The sequence below is a fragment of the Protopterus annectens genome, chromosome 1.part2, assembly GCF_019279795.1.
Source record: "Protopterus annectens isolate FY-2018-M chromosome 1.part2, PAN1.0, whole genome shotgun sequence".
Lineage (NCBI taxonomy): Eukaryota > Metazoa > Chordata > Ceratodontiformes > Protopteridae > Protopterus > Protopterus annectens.
This window is the reverse complement of record NC_056727.1, coordinates 822,906,174-822,928,626: the sequence shown is the minus strand read 5'-3', so window position 1 is coordinate 822,928,626 and position 22,453 is coordinate 822,906,174. Positions and strand designations below refer to the sequence as shown.

The 22,453-nt window shown below is 36.7% G+C and overlaps 1 protein-coding gene across 1 annotated transcript in view; it reads left to right on the top strand.

The window, feature by feature from the left end:
• RYR2 (ryanodine receptor 2) overlaps positions 1 to 22,453 on the top strand; it is a 6,224,161-nt gene that overhangs the window by 2,715,600 nt on the left and 3,486,108 nt on the right. Inside the window, exon 22 of the mRNA XM_044059048.1 lies at positions 15,672 to 15,888. Within this exon, the coding sequence (XP_043914983.1) occupies positions 15,672 to 15,888 (217 nt within the window). The remainder of the gene's footprint in view (positions 1 to 15,671; positions 15,889 to 22,453) is intronic.

Sequence of the window (22,453 nt, the reverse complement as noted above, 5' to 3'; positions counted from 1 at the left end):
ACTCAGCATTTTAGCCTCAGCAAATGCTTTCCTTAATACATTAATAGATTGATACATTCTTAACTACCCCTCCTCTTGCACAGCACTCTCTTCTCCTATATCTTACTATACTCTAAATCGAGCTCTCTTAAGCTCACAACAAAACCTTCTTGAGGTGTACATGACTAAGAAGAACATTGGCAAACTCCTATATAGCCACTCCTTAGCACACATTTGGAACAAATTACTCCCTCACACAAGTTCCATTGCCAACAACAATTTCTTTAAAAAGGAGCTAAAATCCCACCTGCTAAACTCATGGTCTTACCCATGCCATCATTCCACCTAGACTCCCATCCACCCTATCTTCCAACTTCCTCCATCTCCTTTTATCACTAAACTATTACTACACTCCCACTTTCTATATTGCCTGGGAGTCTTTCCTCTCACTGTTAAATATGGATGCATACTTCTTTGTACTGTATATATTTTTTATTTTACACTGAAAATCAGTCATTGCTGACCTTTCTTGTATATTCCATTTTTTATGTATTCACCTGTACTATATGTACTAAATCACTGTTGAACTTAGATTCCCTGCTTCTTTGTATATAGATTTGTTTTGCACTAATTTTGATGTATTTTACCTACACTATATGTACAAATTTTAAATAGACTCGGTCTGAATTTGTATCTGCCCTGCTCTATTCATCGAACTTTATGGTATTACACTTTTCTTATTCGAAAATGTATACTGTAATATTTTTGTAACTCGGAAGCTTTTCTCTTCGGGCCTCCACTGAAAAAGGGCTTTCAGCCCAGTTGGACTAACCCAGTCAACAGATGTGAAAATAAATAAAGAAATATGTAATGCTAAAATATGTTCTCCCACTGCCACTCTCCTTGTGGTCCCTTCTGCTGTAGGCGACTTATCAATCAGAACACAGCCAATATTTGAGTTCTAACCAAAACACAAATTAAAATGATCAGTACCCCAAACATTCTGTATAGTATTAAGACCAAAATGTATTGCCATTTTCCACTCACATCTGCTACTAGTTATACCTTTAGCATTATTTCCTTTAGTACCTGATTGTGTCTTCCTAGGAGTCCATTGCTCAAAAAACTGTATGCCACCATGGTCTTGGTATCAGTACAGACGTTTTCTACTTTACCTGTGATGACATCACAATGAATTCTTCATCATGGTAAATGAACACCTTCTAAGGCTGGCTATGCCTGTTTGCTTGGTTATCTAGCAATGAATGCACACCCTTACAGGTTCCAATGGCTTATTTGTGTTCATAATGCTTCTTTCACTGACATTTGTACATTTATCTTATTTGTTTGCATGTTTGTGTGTTTATTTATGTGGCATTTATTAATTTATTAACTGGGTGAGTGGACTGATCAAACTGGTCTTTCTGCCATGATCCAGGTCCCTGAGAGAGCAATAAAGGACATATGTGTATCTATCTATATATTGTAGCAAAAAGTATTAGTCCAAACAACAAGACTGCGGACATCCAAATAAAATCCAAACAAGTTTATTAAAATGGATAAGCACTTTCCCAAACCTGCTTCATCAGATCCTAAAACTAGTTTGAGTCAAACAACATTTAAACTACAAGAAACCAATCATAAAATAAGAACAATTAAACAATTAATAAATTAAAGGTTGTGCCTTCAAGGCTGATTTTAAAGGTATAGTAAAACTGAGTCCAGGAGACCTGTGTGCTTGCAAAATAGCTATCCATTTCATCTCTATGGACTCCCTTTTATTAACCAGATCTCCTCCTCTTAAACCAATATTAACAGTTTCTATAGCTGTACATTTTAAAAAAAATTCCCTGTATTAACTTGGATATGTTTATAAAGTGCTTTAAGTATAAAGTACATTAAGAATATTTTTCCTTAGAATATTTTTCCTTCTAATATCTCCTATATGTTGTAAGACATGTTCTTTAAACATCTTGTTGGTCTTTTTTATGTAAAATGAATCACATAATTCACAGGTAGCTAAATAAACTATATTTTCCATCTTACAGTCAGCATGTACATTAAAAGTAAACCATCTACCCATAACTTGATGGACAAAAGTATTCTTACTAGATATAAAACTATAGGCCTTACAAGACCTGCATGGAAAAGTACCAGGTCTTAAAACTCCAGTATTTGTATTTCTAAAGGGCTTATAACAAAGTTCCCTCCTAAGTGATTAATTATTTCTAAAGATAAAACTAGGAGTATCACCTACAATCTCCCTGATACATTCATCTGATCTTAGAATAGACCAATTATGTTTTATAATATTACATACAGACTGAATGTTACTACCATATTTCAAAGAAAAAACACAATTAGGTTTATTAGAATGATGTATACATGAATGGTCATGCTGTCTGTAAAGAAAAGGTTTGCCTGTAGTATCTCTTAAACTATTGGCCTCTTCTAACTTATTCTTAACATCTAAGAGATGATAACCTCTATTAACAAATTCATTACTTAGAATTTCAGTAGCTTGTGCATAATCGTCATCTCCAGTATGGAGTCTAGACAAATGCAAAAGTTATCCCTTCATAACATTATTAAAAATTCTGCCAGGGTACATACTATTTCTGGAGAGAAGATTATTCTTTCTACAATCTTTCCTAAATATCTTGGATTCAACTATTCCATCTTCTCTAAGCACCACAGTGGCACTGAGAAAATCAATACATTCACAAGAATAATGCATTGTAAATTTAAAACAAGAGCTACTGTTTTCTAAGAATTCAACAAAATCAATTAGCTTTGAGTGTGTCCCATCCCATAAAATAAAAATATCATCTACAAAGTGCTTATAATATCAAAGATTACTCTTAAATTCATGATCTGAAAAAAACACATTGGCTTCCCAATTCACTAGCACTAAATCGGCATAACTATTAGCGCAGGGTGTGACCATCACAACACCCTGTTGCTGCCAGTAGAACTGACCATCAAAAGCAAATGCATTATACTTTAAAATTAAATCTAATAATGCACATATCAACTCAATGCATTCATGTTTAAGCACATTCAGAGATGATAAGAAATAACATATGAACTCTATCCCAAAATCATTCAGGATGATAGTAAAGAGTGTGTTGATGTCCAAAGTCACAAAAAGAAGATGTCTATCATTGACATCTAACTCTCGTATAAAGTCCCCAAAAAGTCTGAAGAAAGTCTTCTGTATCTTTTAATATTGCAGGAGCTTTAGCTAGAAAAGGCTTAAGTTCTTGTTCTACAAAAATCGACAGGGGTTCAGTGATCTAACCCCTTCCAGCTACAATGGGGCATATAGGAGGATTTACTCTCCTTTTGTGAATTTTGGGAAGCCCATGCACTGAAAGAGTAACTGGAAATTTAGCATGTATAAAGTCAAATTGTTCCTTCGTTATCATATTAGTGAATAGTAAATCATGCAAAGAGATATGCACTTCATGAATAAAGTGATTAACATCATATCTGGCAAGAGGTATTTAAGTACTGGAATCAGCCAAAAGTTTGGACATACTCTTTAAATAATCACTAGTATTCATTACTATAATTGCTCTGCCTTTATCGGCCGGGCATATACAGAATGCTATATTACTTTTTAGCTCTTCCAATGCTAGATGCTCATCTTTATTCAAATTAAAAAATGAGCCATTGCCAGCTGTGTTAAACATGGTATATAAATTATTCTCACAGACTCTAACAAAAGCCTCTATGGTGGGAGGCAACTGAGGATTAAATAAACTAGGAGTTTTTAGAGTTACCTGCGATAGTTCCACTTTCTCTTTAAACATGGTCTTAAGCACCCGATCTCTTGCAAATTTGCGTAAATCCACCAAAAGATCATTAATATGCGAGGGCCTAGCTGGAACAAAGGAAAGGCCCTTATTTAACACTTTCCATTGCTAATCAGTTAATGAAAACAAAAAGATATTAACAACTAGCATTGCCGCTGTTTCTGCCACTTGTCCATACCTTTCTGTTCCGTTGAAGGTCTCTGTTGCTTGCGCCCCCGACTGGGAGAATGTATAGGTGCTGGAACAGTCAATGGATTTAACGAGGCTGGTAGTTTCAATGCTGTCATGGAAAAACTTAAAGTAGCACTGGTGGAGCATTTTTCTTGTTTTAAATTTACAATGCATTATTCTTGTGAATGTACTGATTTTCTCGATCCACTGTGGTGCTTAGAGAAGATGGAATAGTTGATTCTAAGATGTTTAAGAAAGATTGTAGAAAGAATAATCTTCTCTCCAGAAATAGTATGCACCCTGGAAGAATTTTTAATGATGTTATGAAGGGATAATTTTTGCGTTTGTCTAGACTCCATACTGGAGATGATGATTATGCACAAGCTACTGAAATTCTAAGTGATGAATTTGTTAAAAGAGGTTATCAACCCTTAGATGTTAAGAATAAGTTAGAAGAGGCCAATAGTTTAAGAGATACTACAGGCAAACCTTATCTTTACAGACAACATGACCATCCATGTATACATCATTCTAATAAACCTAATTGTGGTTGTTCTTTGAAATATAGCTTGTCTCTCATCCCTCCTTTCTCTTCCACTGTCTGTCTTAATATCCATCTACCTCTCTGTCTCGTTGCTTAACCTCTACATTACCTTACTACTCCATCTGTACCTATACTGTATATAACTACTTAGGAATAATGAACACTGTTTTCCCTACATTGACATTGTACCTAAGTTTTGGTTGTAAGAATTCTGACATTGTACTCTACTGCTTTTCTGTATGATTTGTTGTAAATGCCTTTTGCAGTTTGATCTCCAACATTTGTACCCAACTCTTTTCTGTAAAATTGTATTGTAAAATGTTATTTCTCTAATTGTTTTAGCTGCCAATGCAATTTTCTTGCTGACTTTATGTAAAATGTTAACACTGATTGCAAAGCTTTTCTCCTCGGGCCTCCACTGAAAATGAGTTAATGCTCAGCTGGACTAACCCGGTTAACAAATGTAAAATAAATGTAAAATAAATAAATAATAGATATAGTAGCAACATTCAGTCTGTATGTAATATTATAAAACATAATTGTTCTGTTCTAAGATCAAATGAACATATTAGGGAGCTCGTAGGTGATACTCCAAGTTTTATCTTTAGAAATAATTTATCACTTAGGAAGGAACTTTGTTATAAGCCCTTTAGAAATGTAAATACTGGAGTTTTAAGACCTGGTATTTTCCATGCAGGTCTAGTAAGGCCTGCAATTTTATGTCTAGTAAGAATACTTTTGTCCATCCAGTTACGGGTAGATATTTTAATTTTAATGGACATGCTCACAGTAAGACGGAAAATTTAGTTTATTTAGCTAAGTGTGTACTATGTGATTCGTTTTACATAAGAAAGACCAACAAGAAGTTTAAAGAATGTGTCTTACAACACATAGGAGATATTAGAATGAAAAATAGTCTTAATGCACTTTATAAACACATTCAAGTCAATACAGGGCATTTTTTTTAATGTACAGCTATAGAAACTGTTAATATTGGTTTAAGAGGAGGAGATTTGGTTACTAAAACAGAGTCTATAGAGATGAAATGGATAGCTATTTTGCAAGTACATGTCTCCTGGATTCAATTTTACTATACCTTTAAAACCAGCATTGAAGGCACAACCTTTGCATTATTAATTGTTTAATTGTTCGTATTTTATGATTGGTTTCTTGTAGTTTAAATGTTTGACTCAAGCTAGTTTTAGGATCTGATGAAGCACGTTTGTGAAAGCGCTTATCCATTTTAATAAACTTGTTTGGATTTTATTTGGATGTCCTCAGTCTTGCTGTTTGGACTAATACTTTTTGGTACACTATATTCTTTTGTTTTACTCCAACCTTTAGTCGACAGTACAGTTTTATTTATTATAGCTATATATATATATATATATATATATATATATATATATATATATATGGATCTGTAAGCCACGGTGGTATAGCAGTAGTGTTGTTGCCTCACAGCAAGAGGTTCTCCTGTTCGATTCATGGCTGGAGTGCCTTCTGTGTGAAGTCTGCATGTCCTCCCCGTGGTCGAGTGGCCTCCAAAAGACATGCGTGAATGGGCGTGCCTTCACTGAAGGTTGGGCATTGTGCTGTCAACTCGGCACCATAAAAAAAATCTACTGTCAATCATTAGCGGACCGGAGTTCCGCTGTGGCGACCCCTAACCGGGAAAAGCTGAAAAGACAAACAACAACATATATATATATATATATGGATCTACTTGAAATATATATCTGGATCTACTTCAGAATGTTGCATCACCAGAATGTCGAATTGCACATCATTGGGACCAGAAAATCGAAAGATTGCAGCACTGAAACTTTACATGATAGAATTGTACATTACCGAATCTCATAACATCTAAGGTTAAGTTGGACAGAACTGTAAATTTGCCCATTTCCTTAATGTAATGAGATATTGGAGTTGGTATACTTAATTTGTAGGAGATGTGGGGGCACAGCCCCCCTGCAAAAACATAAAATAATAAAAAAAAAGAGTCTTTCAGCTAATTTGGCAAATCGCAATGGATATTCATGCGGCCACTAGATGCGTAGTTACTGTATCAGTTTTTCTTTAGGTTTATATTTCTTTCTATGTTACAAATAAAGGTTTTGATAAAAAGCACTTGCTTAGGTTTTTAGGTATCGTAGTCCCATACTAGGTTATTGCAACCCGTGGACTATTGAAGGAAACATGTGCCATGTTGGTTACGTAAATTGTAAAAATATTTAAAGGGATAGAAGCCTATGTAAAGAGTTACCGTTTACTTGAGTATTCAATAAAGTAAAACTCGATCATGTAAAGTTTCATTGTTTTGATTTTTCGATTTTCTGTTCTTGATGATGTGCAATTCGACATTCTGGTAATGTGATATTTTGAAGTAGAAACATATATATACATATAAAATTGTGTGGATTAAAATGTCATGGAATCGAACATACAACATTTGAATATAATATGCAATACACATATTTATAAATCCTTATGAAGAACTTAGCTCATCTCATAACAGTCAAACTAATGTTATTGTGTATTGTGCATTTACTATACACTTAAGCATTTAATAGACATACAGATGTTGCAAGTTATATACATGGGAATTAGTATAACCTCCACATAGAAAGAGTTACTGATATTTACATATATATAGGCATTAACATGTATTCATTGAAATCTTCAATCAGTAATTATCAGATTTAATTTTATTTAAACAATGGGCTCATTTGTTATTTAGCTAGGACTGTCCTTGCCATTAGGACTTTCACCCAGTATATCTAATGGTAAGTGATTCCATGTGGCAGCTGCTACTTTAAGTTATTTATTTTTGTCAACTGCCTTCCCAAATATAGGCCTGTTTGACAAGACTGTTTAATACTGAAACTCTTTTGGTGAGTATAACTCTCCTGCAATAGTAAGTAAAAATGTTTATCATATTGATCAGTGCTGCAGTAGCCTTAGCTATATGGGGTTTCATCCTGCCAAGGATGTAACAACCAGATGGTTTCCAAACCTTCAAGGCACTTTCCATGCATCTAAACTGTCAAGCAGCTCCAGATGAGCTGACTAAAACACACGTGACAAGTTTAAGTACAAAGTCCTTCAGAGCTTTCCTGCTAGCATAGAGGCTGAACCCTGAAAGGATAATGCTAGTAACAACAAAAAATAAATGTCCACACCCTGGCATAAAAAGCACACCAAAGAAACATGGGGGTGGAGGAGTGGCTACTACACTAGTGATCAAATGAACATCTACTGTCATGGAAAGTTCAACTTACACAACTGTACTAAAAGTCATCATACTGGTCACTGCTGTAGTAGCCTTAGTTACACTACTTCTACCCTTGGCAGAATATAACCCATAAAGGCAAGGGTCCTGCAGAACAGATTACTGAACATCTGTTGTTATGGCAAGTTCAGCTTACACAACTGTACTGTTTACAGTGAAGTTTTAAAATTCTGGCATTAAGTGTGCTGAAGTGCTTTGTAGTTGAGCAGTGGATTAATAACCAGTGGAGCTTCTCAGTGACTCTGAATGATAAGTCTGTCGTCTTGCCAAGACGGTGAAGTGACTGATTTTATTTCCATCATTTGTAGAAGATGGTATTGGCAGATAGGGGGAAAGCTATAAGAGGAAGGTCATTCTCAGGTTTAACGATAAGCACTTTTCTAGCTACAGCCTGTGATGCAGATGGTAAAAGAATGTTTATATTTATTTACCTCCACACAGCTGATCATCAGCTGACACCAGCTCCTTTTCTCATTTACCAGGCATGCCAGACCTGAATTAGCCTTACCTGGGCTCATCCTGTCCCATGTTTGGGGCCAGCGAGGAGCTCAAGGACACGGATGCAGAGTGGTACTCCTTGGGAGTTTGCACTAACTCCAACCCCCTTGCAGCAGTCTTGCCCACTCTGCAATTTGTACCCTGTGGAGGTGCATGCATGCTTCTGTGAATGCACAACTGCTTATGTAGTATGGAGCTTGCCAGACTCAATACACTGCTTATTGCAGTGAGTCTAGGCTGTCACCCCTCCCACCACCACCAGTGGGTTAGTTGAAATTGGCTGCTCATTAGAGCAGTTTGTCTGTTTCTAAAGGTACGTTGCCTTGGCTGTATTTATTGCTAACATGCATGCTTTTTATGTTACATTGTATGTTTGGTGCAGTTGGTTGTTGGGTTTAGCTGATTTCAAGTTTCTGTAATTGCTTTAGGCTTGCTCTGAGCAATGGGTAGTGGTACTGTGTAAGCATTCTCACTGTTGCAGTAAGTAGTGTGTCAAGAAACATTGACAGCTGCTTTTTGAAGTAAGGCAGTGCTACATTTGAGACTTTTTAGTTATACAGTGAGGTGTTGTCAGTGGAGTCTTTTGAGGAGCATGACATATATATATATATATATATATATATATATATATATATATATATATATATATATATATATATATACATATATATATATATATATATATATATATATATATATATATATATGTAAAATATATATATATATATATATATATATATATATATATATATATATATATATATTTTATATATATATATATATATATATATATATAGAGAGAGAGAGAGAAAGAGAGAGGGATGTGTGTATATGTGTGTGTGTATTACTATAGATATATGTGTGTTGTGTGTATATATAGCTATATATAGATATATATATATATATATATATATATATATATATATATATATATATTTAGATGGATCCTCTTCTGAAGCTCGAAATCCCATATAATTGAAACTCATTTTTGCGAGACAAAAATCTTGAAACCTCGAATACCTGACTGGCGAATTTTTGCCAGGATAAGTAAACACTTGTCCAACATGCCTTTATCTCCACTGTAGTGCAATCCTGGAGTTGGTATAAATAGTTGAGAGGGGGTGTGGGGGTGTAGCCCCCCACATTGGGAGGGTGGGGCATAGTCCCCCACCTAAGTAGGTTTTATTTATTAGGGAGTGTGTTTTGTTTAAGTTTGGGCAAGTGTTTAGTTATCCTGGGAAAAATTTGCTGTTTGGGTATTCAAGGTTTCCTGATTTTCATCTTGTGAAAATGAGTTTCAGTTATATGGGATTTCTAGGTTTAGAATAAGTATTGTCGCCTCACAGCAAGAGGTTTTCCCGTTCGATTCTTGCCTGGAGCGCCTTTTGTGTGGAGTCTGCATGTCCTCCCCATGGTCGAGTGACATATAAAGACATGCAGGTAGGTGCGTGCATGAATGGGTGTGCCTTCTTTGAAGATTGGGCGTTGGGTTGGCAACTCGGCACCGTACAAATCCACTGCCAATCATTAGCAGACCGGAGTTCCACTGTGGCGACCCCTAACCAGGAAAAGGCGAAAGACATTACTTAGAATATATATATATATGCTCTACTGCATCTTTCACCGAATCCCAATTTGGTGAGCATACTTGTGCAAAAGTGCTGTTCACCGAAGCAGCACTTTCTCGTAAGTTTGCTTGTGTTCCGGTTGTACTACTGTGTGGTAAGGGAAAATTCCCTTTTCCCCACTGTAATGCGACCTCAGAGTGATAATATTTAAGTGGGGAAGGGTGCAGGCTTTTATTTATTTTTTTTACATACTTTAACGGAAGCGCTTTTTCGATGAAAGCACTTTCGTTAAAGTGTGTTCAGTGGTAATGGATTCAGGCTTTTGTCCTAGATATATATATATATATATATATATATATATATATATATATATATATATATATATATATATATATATTCTGATCTCTCACAAACTGCACATTCATAAGGCACTTATCAAAAGGAAACTGACCGAAGTTAACAATTTTCCTTTCAGCAAACATACTATATGATGAAATGTAAGTAAACCTAGAGGATATGTATGTATCTAGGCCTCTGAAAAGTCTAAAGCAAAGTTTATTTGGGAGGTCGCAGCTTAAAATGAATAATTCTAACTGTCAAGTCTTTGAATAATAGCACATGCTTTTAGTTATTTTCATGCTATTTATCTGAAAAATATAGTGTTTGTTGTCTCAGAATATCTTAATAGTGTTCAAAAAACACCAAACTCAAACCATAAAGTAAAAAACACAAATTCACCAGCACTTAACCAGCACTTCTTCCTTTATTCAAGCGATCTGGTACCTCGGCAATTTGCCTTCATGGAATTGGGTATTTAATATTTAAATATTTGTTATTCAGCATTTCATATTTATTTATATTTTGTATTTATTAGAATATTTTTATATATATTTATTTATATTATTCTTTTGTTGTCTCTTTAAATGTTCAATAGACATTAATCAGTTAATTGAATTATTGGTGGTTGTTTGATGTGATTGGAGTGTGTATATATACTTGTTTGAAAATGGAATGTATTGTGATCCATGAAGGCGAATTGCCAAGGTACCAGATCGCTTGAATAAAGGAAGAAGTGCTGGTGAATTTGTGTTTTTTACTTTATGGTTTGAGTTTTGGTGTTTTTTGAATTTGAATTACTGCCAGCACTGATACCGGCACTAATATGTCACAGACAGCTAGGTCTCCTGGACGGCTAAATTTGTTGGGAGGCTTTCATTTTGCTGATATTGTGAGTGAACGAGAAAAAAAGTTCACTATGATGGATCCTTGGAATGTTGGTGATAATCGTGATTCTGATGGGCGGTTTCCACAGTTGGAGAGATTAATGGCCAAGGAGGTTGCTCTTTTCCTGGACACTCGACTACTGGAAAAATATGTAAGCCTTAATCTAACTCTAAGGGAGCTACATATTGACAGGCTTCCTGCTACTCAATTCTCCGAAGAAGAAAATGACCTTTTTGAGGAGTGGAAGCAAGCTTCTTTAGATTGTACTTTGAACTGGCTCCATATTCTGATTAAGCGGAATATGAGAGCGCATGAGAAGTTAAAAACTGAAATTTTGCACCTACAGGACGAGGTGGTGGAGGAGTCCTGCTATAGGGTGCAGATTTCTAAGATTAATGAAAAAACTTCTAAATTAGAGGCTGAAACCATTCAGCGTAAAAAAAAAAATAAGCTGCTACGTGATTTGAATGACTATGAGACTGGGATTCTGTTCTCATGGCAACGTGAGCCGACGCAAAGTAGGTCAAAGGTCAGAAGTGGCAGTCAGAAGCAGCGAAGTATGTCAGCTTCTTCAGCTGAACACAACATTTCAAAAAATGTAATATTTGCTGTATCTTCAGCTTCTTTAGCTTCGGAGACTGAGGGCATTAATGGTAGTTCAGTTTCTCCTACCACTGATCATTCCTTTCAGGTCAATAAATCTGGTCGGGGAAGAAACGGCAGAAAGGGAAGAAATTGTTTTAAGTAATGAAGAGGTGTGTGAATATAATGTGCGGACATTACAAATTGTGAATTTGTCCAGTCTCAGCCTTACTAATGATATGAAGGCTGTTTTGTCAAAAGGTAGTAAATTTATACCTACATGTTATCCCTCTTTTGCTGATTTATATCTAGTGTTAAAGGCATTTAGTAGAAAATTGTTTTTAAAAGTTCATTTTCATAGAAATGCTGTTAATTTGTCTGAAAATGCTATTGCAAATAACTCTAATTTTGGTGACAATTTTGATGAGGACTTATTAAATATGTCCTTATATGACTATGATGATGATGAAATCTTTGATGTGGAAGGGGTGGTGGATAGCTTAAGCTGTTATCAGACTGGATATGGAAAATTACTGCTACCATATTTATCAACTGATAAACAATTTATGCCTGTTATTAATGTGCCTGCCATTTCTTTGTTCATTAGAATTTCGTTTAAAGAAATTTCTATGGCACTTGCTAAGTTTTTGGGGAAAATGAAATGTTATAATTTGAGCAAAAATTAATGGTTTGCTTTACAGAGTCTTAGAAAACAGAAGACTAACTCTATATTCAAATGTGCTGACAAATATGGCAATTGGGTTATATTGAACAAAGAAAAATACTGTGAGATGGTAGATGAATTATTGAAAAATGTGGATGAATATAAAAGTTTATCTAGGGACCCTGTAATGGAATATAATGATGAATTATTGACTTTATTAGAAAGAGGGGAATGTCTTGGTTTCTTTGATCATAAGGATGTGTGTAAATTACATATAAAGAAACCCATGACACCTATTTTATATGCTTTGCCTAAAGTGCATAAGTGTTTACTCAATCCCCCGGGAAGACCTATTGTTTCGGGGGAGGGCTCTTTTTTAAATAATATTAATATTTTCCTGGATTTTCATTTAAAAACACATTTGAAGAAGGTTGTGGCACATATTTCTAATACTCAAGATTTGTTAGATGAATTGTCAAATATTCAATGGCAAAATGATTACTATTGGGTGACCATTAATGTAAAATCATTATATACTAATATTGGTCTCAGATGGGGCCTGGAATCAGTTATGGATATACTGGGTGATGGGCCTAGAACCACCTTTTTGATTAATTTCCTTGAGTTTTGTTTAACTCATAATTATTTTTCTTTTAATGATGAATTTTTTGTGCAGTTGAAGGGTACGGCTATGGGGGCTGCTTTTGCGCCCTCATATGCCATTATATATATGGGATTTTTTGAAAAGAAATTTGTTTATCCTACTTCATTTTTAGGAACAATGTCTTGCTATATAAGCCTTTCATAGATGATCTTATTTTCATTTGTAAGGGTGATGTTAATGATTTTCTTGATTTTTTTGAAACCCTTAATATTAATGAGCATGGTTTAACCTTTTCCTATGAGCTAAACAGGGAATGCATTAATTTTTTGGATGTAACCCTATATAGGGTTGGTGAAGTTGTTGGCTTTAGGCCATATAGAAAACCAACTTTGGTGAATATGTTCTTACATGCCACTAGTATGCATCCTGGACATTTGTTGAATTCTTTACCATATGGTGAATTTAAAAGGATTTATAATCATACTAGTGACATAAATGAAAGAACCAATGAATTGGATAAGGTTCTGTTAAGACTAAGAGAAAGAGGTTATGATGAGGCTCATTTATTGGGATGTAAACAAAAAATACTTGGGAATATCAATGATAGACCACATACATTAGTTACGAATAATAAATCTGAGGGTAGAATATATAACACAAAGGATGCTGATGATGATAAAAAGCTCTTTTATGTCACAAGATTTTCTCCGTTTTCTAGTGAGTTGATTCAAATAGTGAGGAAATATTGGCATACTGTAAGTGAAGATGAAGCCATAGGTCATTTGTTTCCGGAACACATTACCTTTTCCTTTAAGAGGGGGAAAAATTTAAAAGAGTTATTAAATCATAACTTTGTAAAGGGGAACAATAACTTTTTGCCTTTTGGCACTTTTCCATGTGGTCATTGCAGCATTTGTGATAGAACTATGAATTTAAATACTATTAATGGCAAGACATTTGTCCCTAGGTTCTTTTTCAACTGCAGATCAACAGGGGTGGTATATATTCTGGGCTGCTCCTGTACTGATGTTTGGTACTTAGGACAAACCAAACATATGGTTAGGATACGGATCCTAGAACATCTTAGAGATATTAGGAATAATAATGAAGTGAGCCCTATTGCAAAACATTTCCATGAGAGACATGATGATTCCCCTAGTAGTTTGAAATTTTGTGTACTTGGGAGGCCCTTTTTGTCTAGAGGAGGTGACCCGGTGACTAAACTGTTAGAGTTAGAAACTAGAATGATTTTAAAGTTTAATACTTTAAAGCCTTTTGGTTTGAATCAAGAATTGGGTATTTAATATTTAAATATTTGTTATTCAACATTTCATATTTATTTATATTTTGTATTTATTAGAATATTTTTATATATATTTATTTATATTATTCTTTTGTTGTCACTTTAAATGTTCAATAGACATTAATCAGTTAATTGAATTATTGATGGTTGTTTGATGTGATTGGAGTGCGTATATATACTTGTTTGAAAATGGAATGTATTGTGATCCATGAAGGCGAATTGCCGAGGTACCAGATCGCTTGAATAAAGGAAGAAGCACTGGTTAAGTGCTGGTGAATTTGTGTTTTTTATCTTAATAGTGTCTCTTTGATAGGCAAGAATGTCAGAGGTATGTTGCCATCAAAAGGATTCAACTAATTTTGTTACAGTGAGTTAATAAACAAGTGCATCAGTATCCTCAGCTATTTTACTGCTGTTATTACATTAGTGTATCTTCCTAGTGAGTACATGCTTGTTTGGAAAGTATTTCTGCTATCTCTAGCCTGTCTGCCTTTAATAGAATAAAGTTCAGAGTGGCTGTTATCTGTAGAAATATGCAGGTGGTGTGTTAAAAGTCTTCTAGAAGTGCTACTTACTAGTATTCAAAACAATCAGCATGTGAGAAAGGTGATGACTGAGATTTTATTTGCAGTGCTATATTCTGCTTAAAGAAGAACACACAGGTATGCATTTCAGACATATAAATTAAAAAGACAATGCATTTTTAGTAACTATGGAGGAAAATGCTGAGATATTCCCAGTGTAGATAGTATATGAATATCACTGGGGGAGGGAATAAGCATTTGTAGTATGAGCAACTGTGGTGAGGGAAAATGAGAAATGATACAAAAGGTCACCTAATGTTCTTTCAGGAATGCGTTTGTTCTTTTCTCAGATAGCCACTGAGGTACTGTAAAACTAAAGGTTTCTGAACATTGACTGAGCTCTGTAGAAGTTTCTTTATATTTGTAAGTATTAATACCTTTCAATAGCAATGCGCTACACAGCTGAGATATAGCTGCTAGGCTTCAGAAACACAGTCACAGATAACAAAGGCTTTATCTTCCTAACAGTTCCATTATATTCTGTGATAATTCTGAAAGAGTCCTTGTTGGAGAGCTTTATCATTAAGAACTGAGTTATCAAAGACCACACAGCAATAGCAGATCTAATTTGCCCACCATGAAATTCTCTTCAAAGAGGAATAGAGCAGCATTCCTGTAAGTCAGATAGCAACAATGACAACGCTGCATGATAACATTCCTGTTCTTTGTGACACAAAGAAGTATGATTTCTGTACTGTCAGTCTGCAGATAAAATAAAACTGTTTTATATCAAAATAAATCTTAAAGTCCAGATGAAGGTTGACATGGTCTAGTTTTGTTATGTTATACTGAATGATGTTTTTAATAATGTATTTTCATTTTATGTGATTTTTTTTCCAGAGTCAGGTTCCTGCTAGGAGGCCGTCATGGGGAATTCAAGTTTCTCCCACCTCCTGGATATGCCCCCTGTTATGAAGCACTTCTACCAAAGGAAAAGATGCGTGTTGAGCACAGCAAGGAATATAAGCAAGACTACAGTGGAATGAGGGATTTGCTGGGTCCTGCTGTTTCCCTCACACAAGCAGCATTCACACCTATGCCTGTGGACACTAGTCAGGTAGAAAGCATCAGACTGTTTTTCTATTCAACTGCTATGCAATATAAGTATTGATTTCTACCACAATGAAATCTGTGGCATGAGACTAGCCTCTGCAACATAACTTTCAATGAAGAACCCTGTGTCTACCTAAGCATTTCACATTTCGTAGCTAACTAGTGAAAGTTTAATAAATTATTCCCATTGTTTTAGAAACTTGGACTTTATGTTTATTTCGTGAAGCATTTTAAGAAAAACCTTGATTTTTAATGTTAGCATAACAAGTAAATGACATGCGATATAAATAGAAGACCATTAATGGCATGATATTGCAATACAGTTTATGGACACACAAATCATAAATGTCTTTATTTGTGATGTGATATAGTAGCATATCTACAAATGAACAAATGAGGGTGAGAGGTAGAAAAGTAATTAAAAACATAGCAAGAGCAAATATAATGGCATAGTAAAGTATGTTCTGGAAAATGAGTGCAGAGTGATTTTAGTGGGCTACATAAATAAACAGCTTTAGCTCAAGATATTGGACTTAATTTTATCTGGGTGTTAAGAATTTAAGCAGTGATAATAACGTTAGACATTTTTCATATATCAGCATACGTGATTCTTCTTGTCAGGTGTAGGTGATAGTCTGATAAATGTAGATTCATTTCCATGAATGACTGCTACTGGAGAATACTAGTTTCACTTGACAGATAAGGAACATGGATGTTATGTGCCACTTATCCATTGGTACAGTATGATGAGAAGCTAATCTCCTGGAAGTCTTCAGTACTCACTTAGATTTTGGGCTTATGGTAGCCAAAGAAAATGGGAATTTGCTAGGCAAGTTATTTTGGTCCTTTAATTAGACAAATGAAATTGTATTGAAGCATCTTTGCTGAGTCACTTGATTTTCATGATGCTTAGCAGGATGGTTGCTGAATATTAGAAATTGATTAACCTTGTGCAAACTGATTTTCCTTGAATCAAGCTAGGTTCCATAGCATCCATTTCTTGTACTTTTGTGAAATTTTAACATTTGTACTATTCAATAGATTCCTAGCAGTTATTTGATAGTTGTCTCTGTATATTAGTTCACATGAAATAGTTTGTATAAGACTGTGATACAATGTTATGTGCCTGTATTGGTCTTGTGTGTGTGTGTGTGTGTGTGTGTGTGTGTGTGTGTGTGTGTGTGTGTGTTTTGTGTATGTTAGTATCAGGTGACAATGAAAAAAGAGCATATGAACATATGCGGGAGGGGGGTGAGCTGGCAGCTCGACACCGTAAAACTCCACTGCCAATCATGCACAGACAGGTGATCCGCTGTGGTGACCCCTAACTAAAGAAGAAGATGAACATATGAGGAGTTTGGTTAAAGATATTTATTTCCTTGTTTACATAGTTGCATGCTTATCTTGGAGCTTCACTGTTCTTCGCAGGGATCACTGCTGCCGTCATAGGAATGTTCTATGATATATCTGGGTCTTACCAGTCTCTGCATCTGTAGGCCTCTTTGGCAGAAGCAGGGCTTCTACAATCTCTGCTTATTTACACTGGTAGCTTTCTTGTGCTTTCCATCTGTTTACTATTTTGTGTTTTTTCATAATAGTAACATGAGGATTTTGGGGCAGGATTCTGTTTACTACCTGAGGCTGGCTCAAAGGTTCATAGGTGTTTACTAGGCTAATGACCACAAGAGCCTTTTTAAGCCTAGCCATGTATCCAAGAGACTACAGTGTCTATGGAACAGGCTCCCCATCCATGTGAAGCAGAGTTCCTCCCTAACCCAATTCAAGTGCAACTTAGACAGTTGGATGGAAAACTGGAACTAGCCATTCTTTAAAGTGTTCTTCTGATTCTGTATCAAGAGCAGCTGCTACTGGCTTGGTTATAAGATTTGCATGGTTACATTTACAAAATGTATCTGAAGATGTCAAAGCTAAGATTATAAACTGTCCCCTTTACATTGAGTTGTTGTTTGGCACATCTGCTGCTGAGGTCATGAAAACATTTGAGGAAAGTTAATTCAGGTAGATGCCCAGATTTTTCAACTTTCTTTTTCAAAGTTTGTTAAGTGTTTTCCTCCCAGTGCAGGATTATTTTACAGGAAAAAAAAAAAAAAAAAAACTAAACAGTCACAGAAAGTTGCAGGCAAACAGACTTTCAATGGCAAGGAGGTACAGAATAGAAAGGCGGAGCCTCCCAAAACCAAGGACCATCCAAAAAGGTGGACTGAATTTCTGCCCTGTGTAGAATCCTCCCCATCAATCCTTTAAATCTGTCCCAAAGTTTAGGTCTGCATTTTCCTCTGTGGCATCAGATAGTCTGATACAAGTAGGTTCTGAGAATCATTCAGCAAGGACACAGATGGGTATGTGAGTCTCTTCCTGCCTTTACGGGGATTCCTCCACACTCTCCCAAAGAGACTTCTCCTTTTCCTCCAGTCATTCATTGACTGCTGTTCTTGGGTGTCATGGAACCAATGCCCCCAGATCAAAAAGGAAAAGGATTTTATTTGAGAACATTTCTGGTGCCAAATAAAGAAGGAACTTGGGGATCAGTTCTAACTCAAGGTTATGCTGCTTAATGGTAGGAGTCTAAACAGGAAACTGCACTCCCTGGAAGCTCCCCTCACCTTGGAAGATGCTGACATCTGTGCAGTCACAGAGACTTGGTTCAAGGCCACAGAGAGCACCCCGGCTGAGCATGGCTACAATGCATTCCACATGTTCAGACCTCAAATTGAGCATGAAAGAACCAAAAGTGGAAGTGTATCCATCTTTATTAAATCCAAATACACCTCAAGACTGGTTAAACAGTATGACTGTGTTGAGCTTCTCCAGGTCCAAATAACTGTAGATAAAACACCCTACCACATCATTAGTAGCTGCAGGTCCCCCACCATGAACCACAAGAAGCACACCTGCTACCTGGTCCTGTTTGAGTCACTCACTACATAGCCAAACAACTTGGTCATGGGAGATTTCAACTAACCTTCTATCAAGTGGATGACATACACAAGCTAGATTGCCCTGAGGTCCCTGGAGTTTGTTAAAACAAATGTTCTGGAACAGTTGCTCTTCACCCCCAGAAGGGACTCAAATGTTCTGGACTTAGTGCTCACCAATATGGAGGCGGGGGGGCACTGTACTACCTCCTGTGTTCTGCTCTCCCTAGTAAGGTCAGACCATAAATCTGTCTTGTTCGGAGTAACGATTAGATCTGACACCTCCACATGAGCAATAAAAACAAGAAACTTCTCCAAAACAAACTATAGCCTACTAAGCGATGGTTTGAAAAGTTTCAAACTCCCTGCTAACACAGCCAACATTGACTTCCATGCAAAGGAGTACACAAACGCACTGTATAACCACTTAAACAACTGTATTGCCTCTGCTGTACCTGACAGGATCAAAACCAAGTCCTCCTGTAAAAACAAGACATCCTGATGGACCTCGAGTATAAACAGGTTATATAACAAAATTAAGAAAATGATATCTAATAACGAGTGAACTTAGTCAGCAGAGAAAGAATACGCTCAGCTTGAATAAACAAATCAAATATCTAGAAAAAAGTCCTGTAAAGCTAGTTATAAAGCTAAATTAGCTTCCTTAGTTGAAGACAGTCATAAGGCATTCTTTAGCTATGTCCAAAATCTAAAAGGGAATACCCAGCTATGTGATGAATTCATAGTGGATGGTACCAGTCACACTAACCCTGAGGAAACTGCCAACCTGTTAGCTGACAGATTTGGCACAATCTTTACTCCCCCTTTCCCCACCAGCCATACCCTAAAGCATACCTGACACCTGTCCTCTTCCCAGTATCTCCAATGAGCAGGTCATATCCATGCTTTCCAAGACCAAAAATGTGACCTCTATGGGACCAGATAACATCCCAGGCTGTTTACTAAACAACCTAAAACATGATATAGTAGATCCACTTGGCACTCTCTAACCATAGCATGAACACTGTCTTTGTGACAGCAGAGTGGAGAACAGCAAATGTAATTTCCTTGCACAAAAGGGATCCATCAGTCAACACTGGGAACTATAGACACATAAGCCTAACCAGCCTTATCTGCAAGACCATGGAAAGAATCATCATAGACCTTATCAGCCAGGACATAGGCAACCTTTAAACTCTTGACCCAACCCAGTTTGGCTTTGTTAAGGGTAGATTATGCTTACTAAACCTGGTAGACTTCTTTGAAAATGTCACCACTGTGGACGAAGGCAAAGCAGTACACACCACCTATCTTGACTTAGCCAAGGGTGTTGACAGAATTGCCCATTCAAGTATTATCAAGAAACTCTCCCAGCTGAGGATTAACCAATATGTCACTAGATGGGTAGTCAACTGGCTTACCGACAGAACTCATACTGTCAAAGTTGGGGATTCCACCAGTGGAGTACCGCATGGTTCTATGCTTGGCCCTTTACTGTTCAGAATCTTTTTCTCAGAAGTCCAGGTGAAAGTAGATGGCCTCTGGCTTACCAAGTTTGCAGATGGCTGCAAACTGGGAGCAATCATTTAATCCCCTAAAGATTGTAGCATATTACAGTAGGAGTTAATACAGACAAATGGTTGGTGCCAAAGCCATGGTCTAAAACTAAATGCAAAGAAGTGTATCACTGTCCCCTTTGGCAAAGAGGTAGCCCGTGGAAATTGCAATATAGGCAGTACCCCCCTAGCCTTGAATCCAGTGGTGCATGACTTGGAAACACAAGTTGATAGCAGTCTAAACTTTGATCACCATGTGTCCACAGTGTTAAGGAAAGCCTTTTACATTGCATACCTCATACATAAGGGCATCACATCCAAGACCAAGGATGTTATACCTCCTCTGTACTCCACCCTCATCGAACCACTAATAGAGTACAATGCTCCCTTTTGCATGTACTTCACCAGACTCCCGCAGCAGCTAGAGAGACCACAGAGATTCCTGACCAAGAGAATTCAGGGACTCCAAAGCATGATGATCTGCATGTACTCTGTGTCCTACAGGCTGCTGAGAGGTGACCTGTGCCTAGCCTACAGAGCAGTCTCTGACCCTGTCCTAATGGAAGTGCTACACATCCACAAATCTGATGGGGCAAGAGTCAGTCACTCCAGAAATCTCAACCTAGCCTGTGACTTAAACAAAACATGCTGGAGGGAGAGATCTGTCTCCCAGAGACTGCCACTACTCTGAAATAAACTTCCAATTCATGTTAAGCAGAGCTCCTCAATTACCTTATTTAAGCGCACCCTGGACAAATGAATGGGAGAAGATAAATTCATCCCTGAGGTTGCACCTCATGGACAGGGGCAGTCAATGCTGATCATAGATTCACTCTGTAAACAATCAAACCATCTAATAATTGACAATTAGGAAGCCATCTAACAATGGTCAGTTAGAGAACACGGATATTACATGGCTAGGCTAGTAAAGGCTCTAGGGCCATTAGCCTAGTAACCTCATGTGAACCTATGAACCTAAGAACTTTTCTTTCTCAACCTTTATGCCAAATCCCAAAGTTCAAAATACTGTCCTTTAAATTTCTGTTACACTTATACCTCCTCTCTGCTTTCTGATAACACTAGGTTTGAATGATGCTTATCGCATTGCACATCTCAAAAGATTTTCTGAGTCAGGCTTACACTTTCAGTTCTATTACCCTTTGTATTAGTTACAGCAGTGACAGTATTTACAAAGTGTCTGGCACCTATAACAGCTCATTGCATGTTGCAAGGCATTCACATCTTTCAATATTTAGATGGCTGTTTTACATTTGCAGAGTCTTTCTCAAAATGTCAGGAATCTCTGATCTGAGTAAAGGATCTCCTCCACAATATGGGATTCCAGGTGAACATTCAGAAATCTTCTCTTATTCCTTCTCAGAGGATGGTATTTCTTGGATACCATCTGGATGGATCCATAGAGAGGGCTTTTCTTCCTCTGGACAAAATAAACCGTTACATAGAACAATTGTCGATCTTTTCCAGTAAGTCTCTACTTTCAGCTAGGGAATATCTCAAGATTTTAGGTTTCATGGCATCTATGGTTCTCATGATTCCTTTAGCCAGCCTTCACATGAGGAAAATACAATGATTCCTCAAATCAGTCTGGTCCCAACTCCAGCAGCACCCACCTTTTCAGATTTCTGTGCTAACATTTGTAAGCGATGAGTTACCATGGTGGAAGGACTAAATATTTCTTAGCCCTTATCTTGCCTTCTTCCTTTCAGCTGCTACTCAATCTGTAACAAGAGATGAGTCAGATTTTGCTTGGTGAGCTCTCTTCATGGCGGTGGAAGTTCAGGATCTGAGGAACAAACAGGGTAGACCAAAACACATAAATGTCAGAGATGGTGGCAGAAGTAAATGATGTCAAGTCTCCGAACCATCTTTGGTCTCCAGGATCTCTGAGTTGTCACAGATAACACCATAGTGATGTGGTATGTAAAAATAAATGAGGAAACTGGATCCTGCCCCTTTAGCAGTCTAGCCATGCTTGGCTAAGATGTAGCTACTCACCACAATCTGACCCTCCAAGCTTTTTATGTTCTGCCAGAGCAGAGTATTACTGCAGACAATC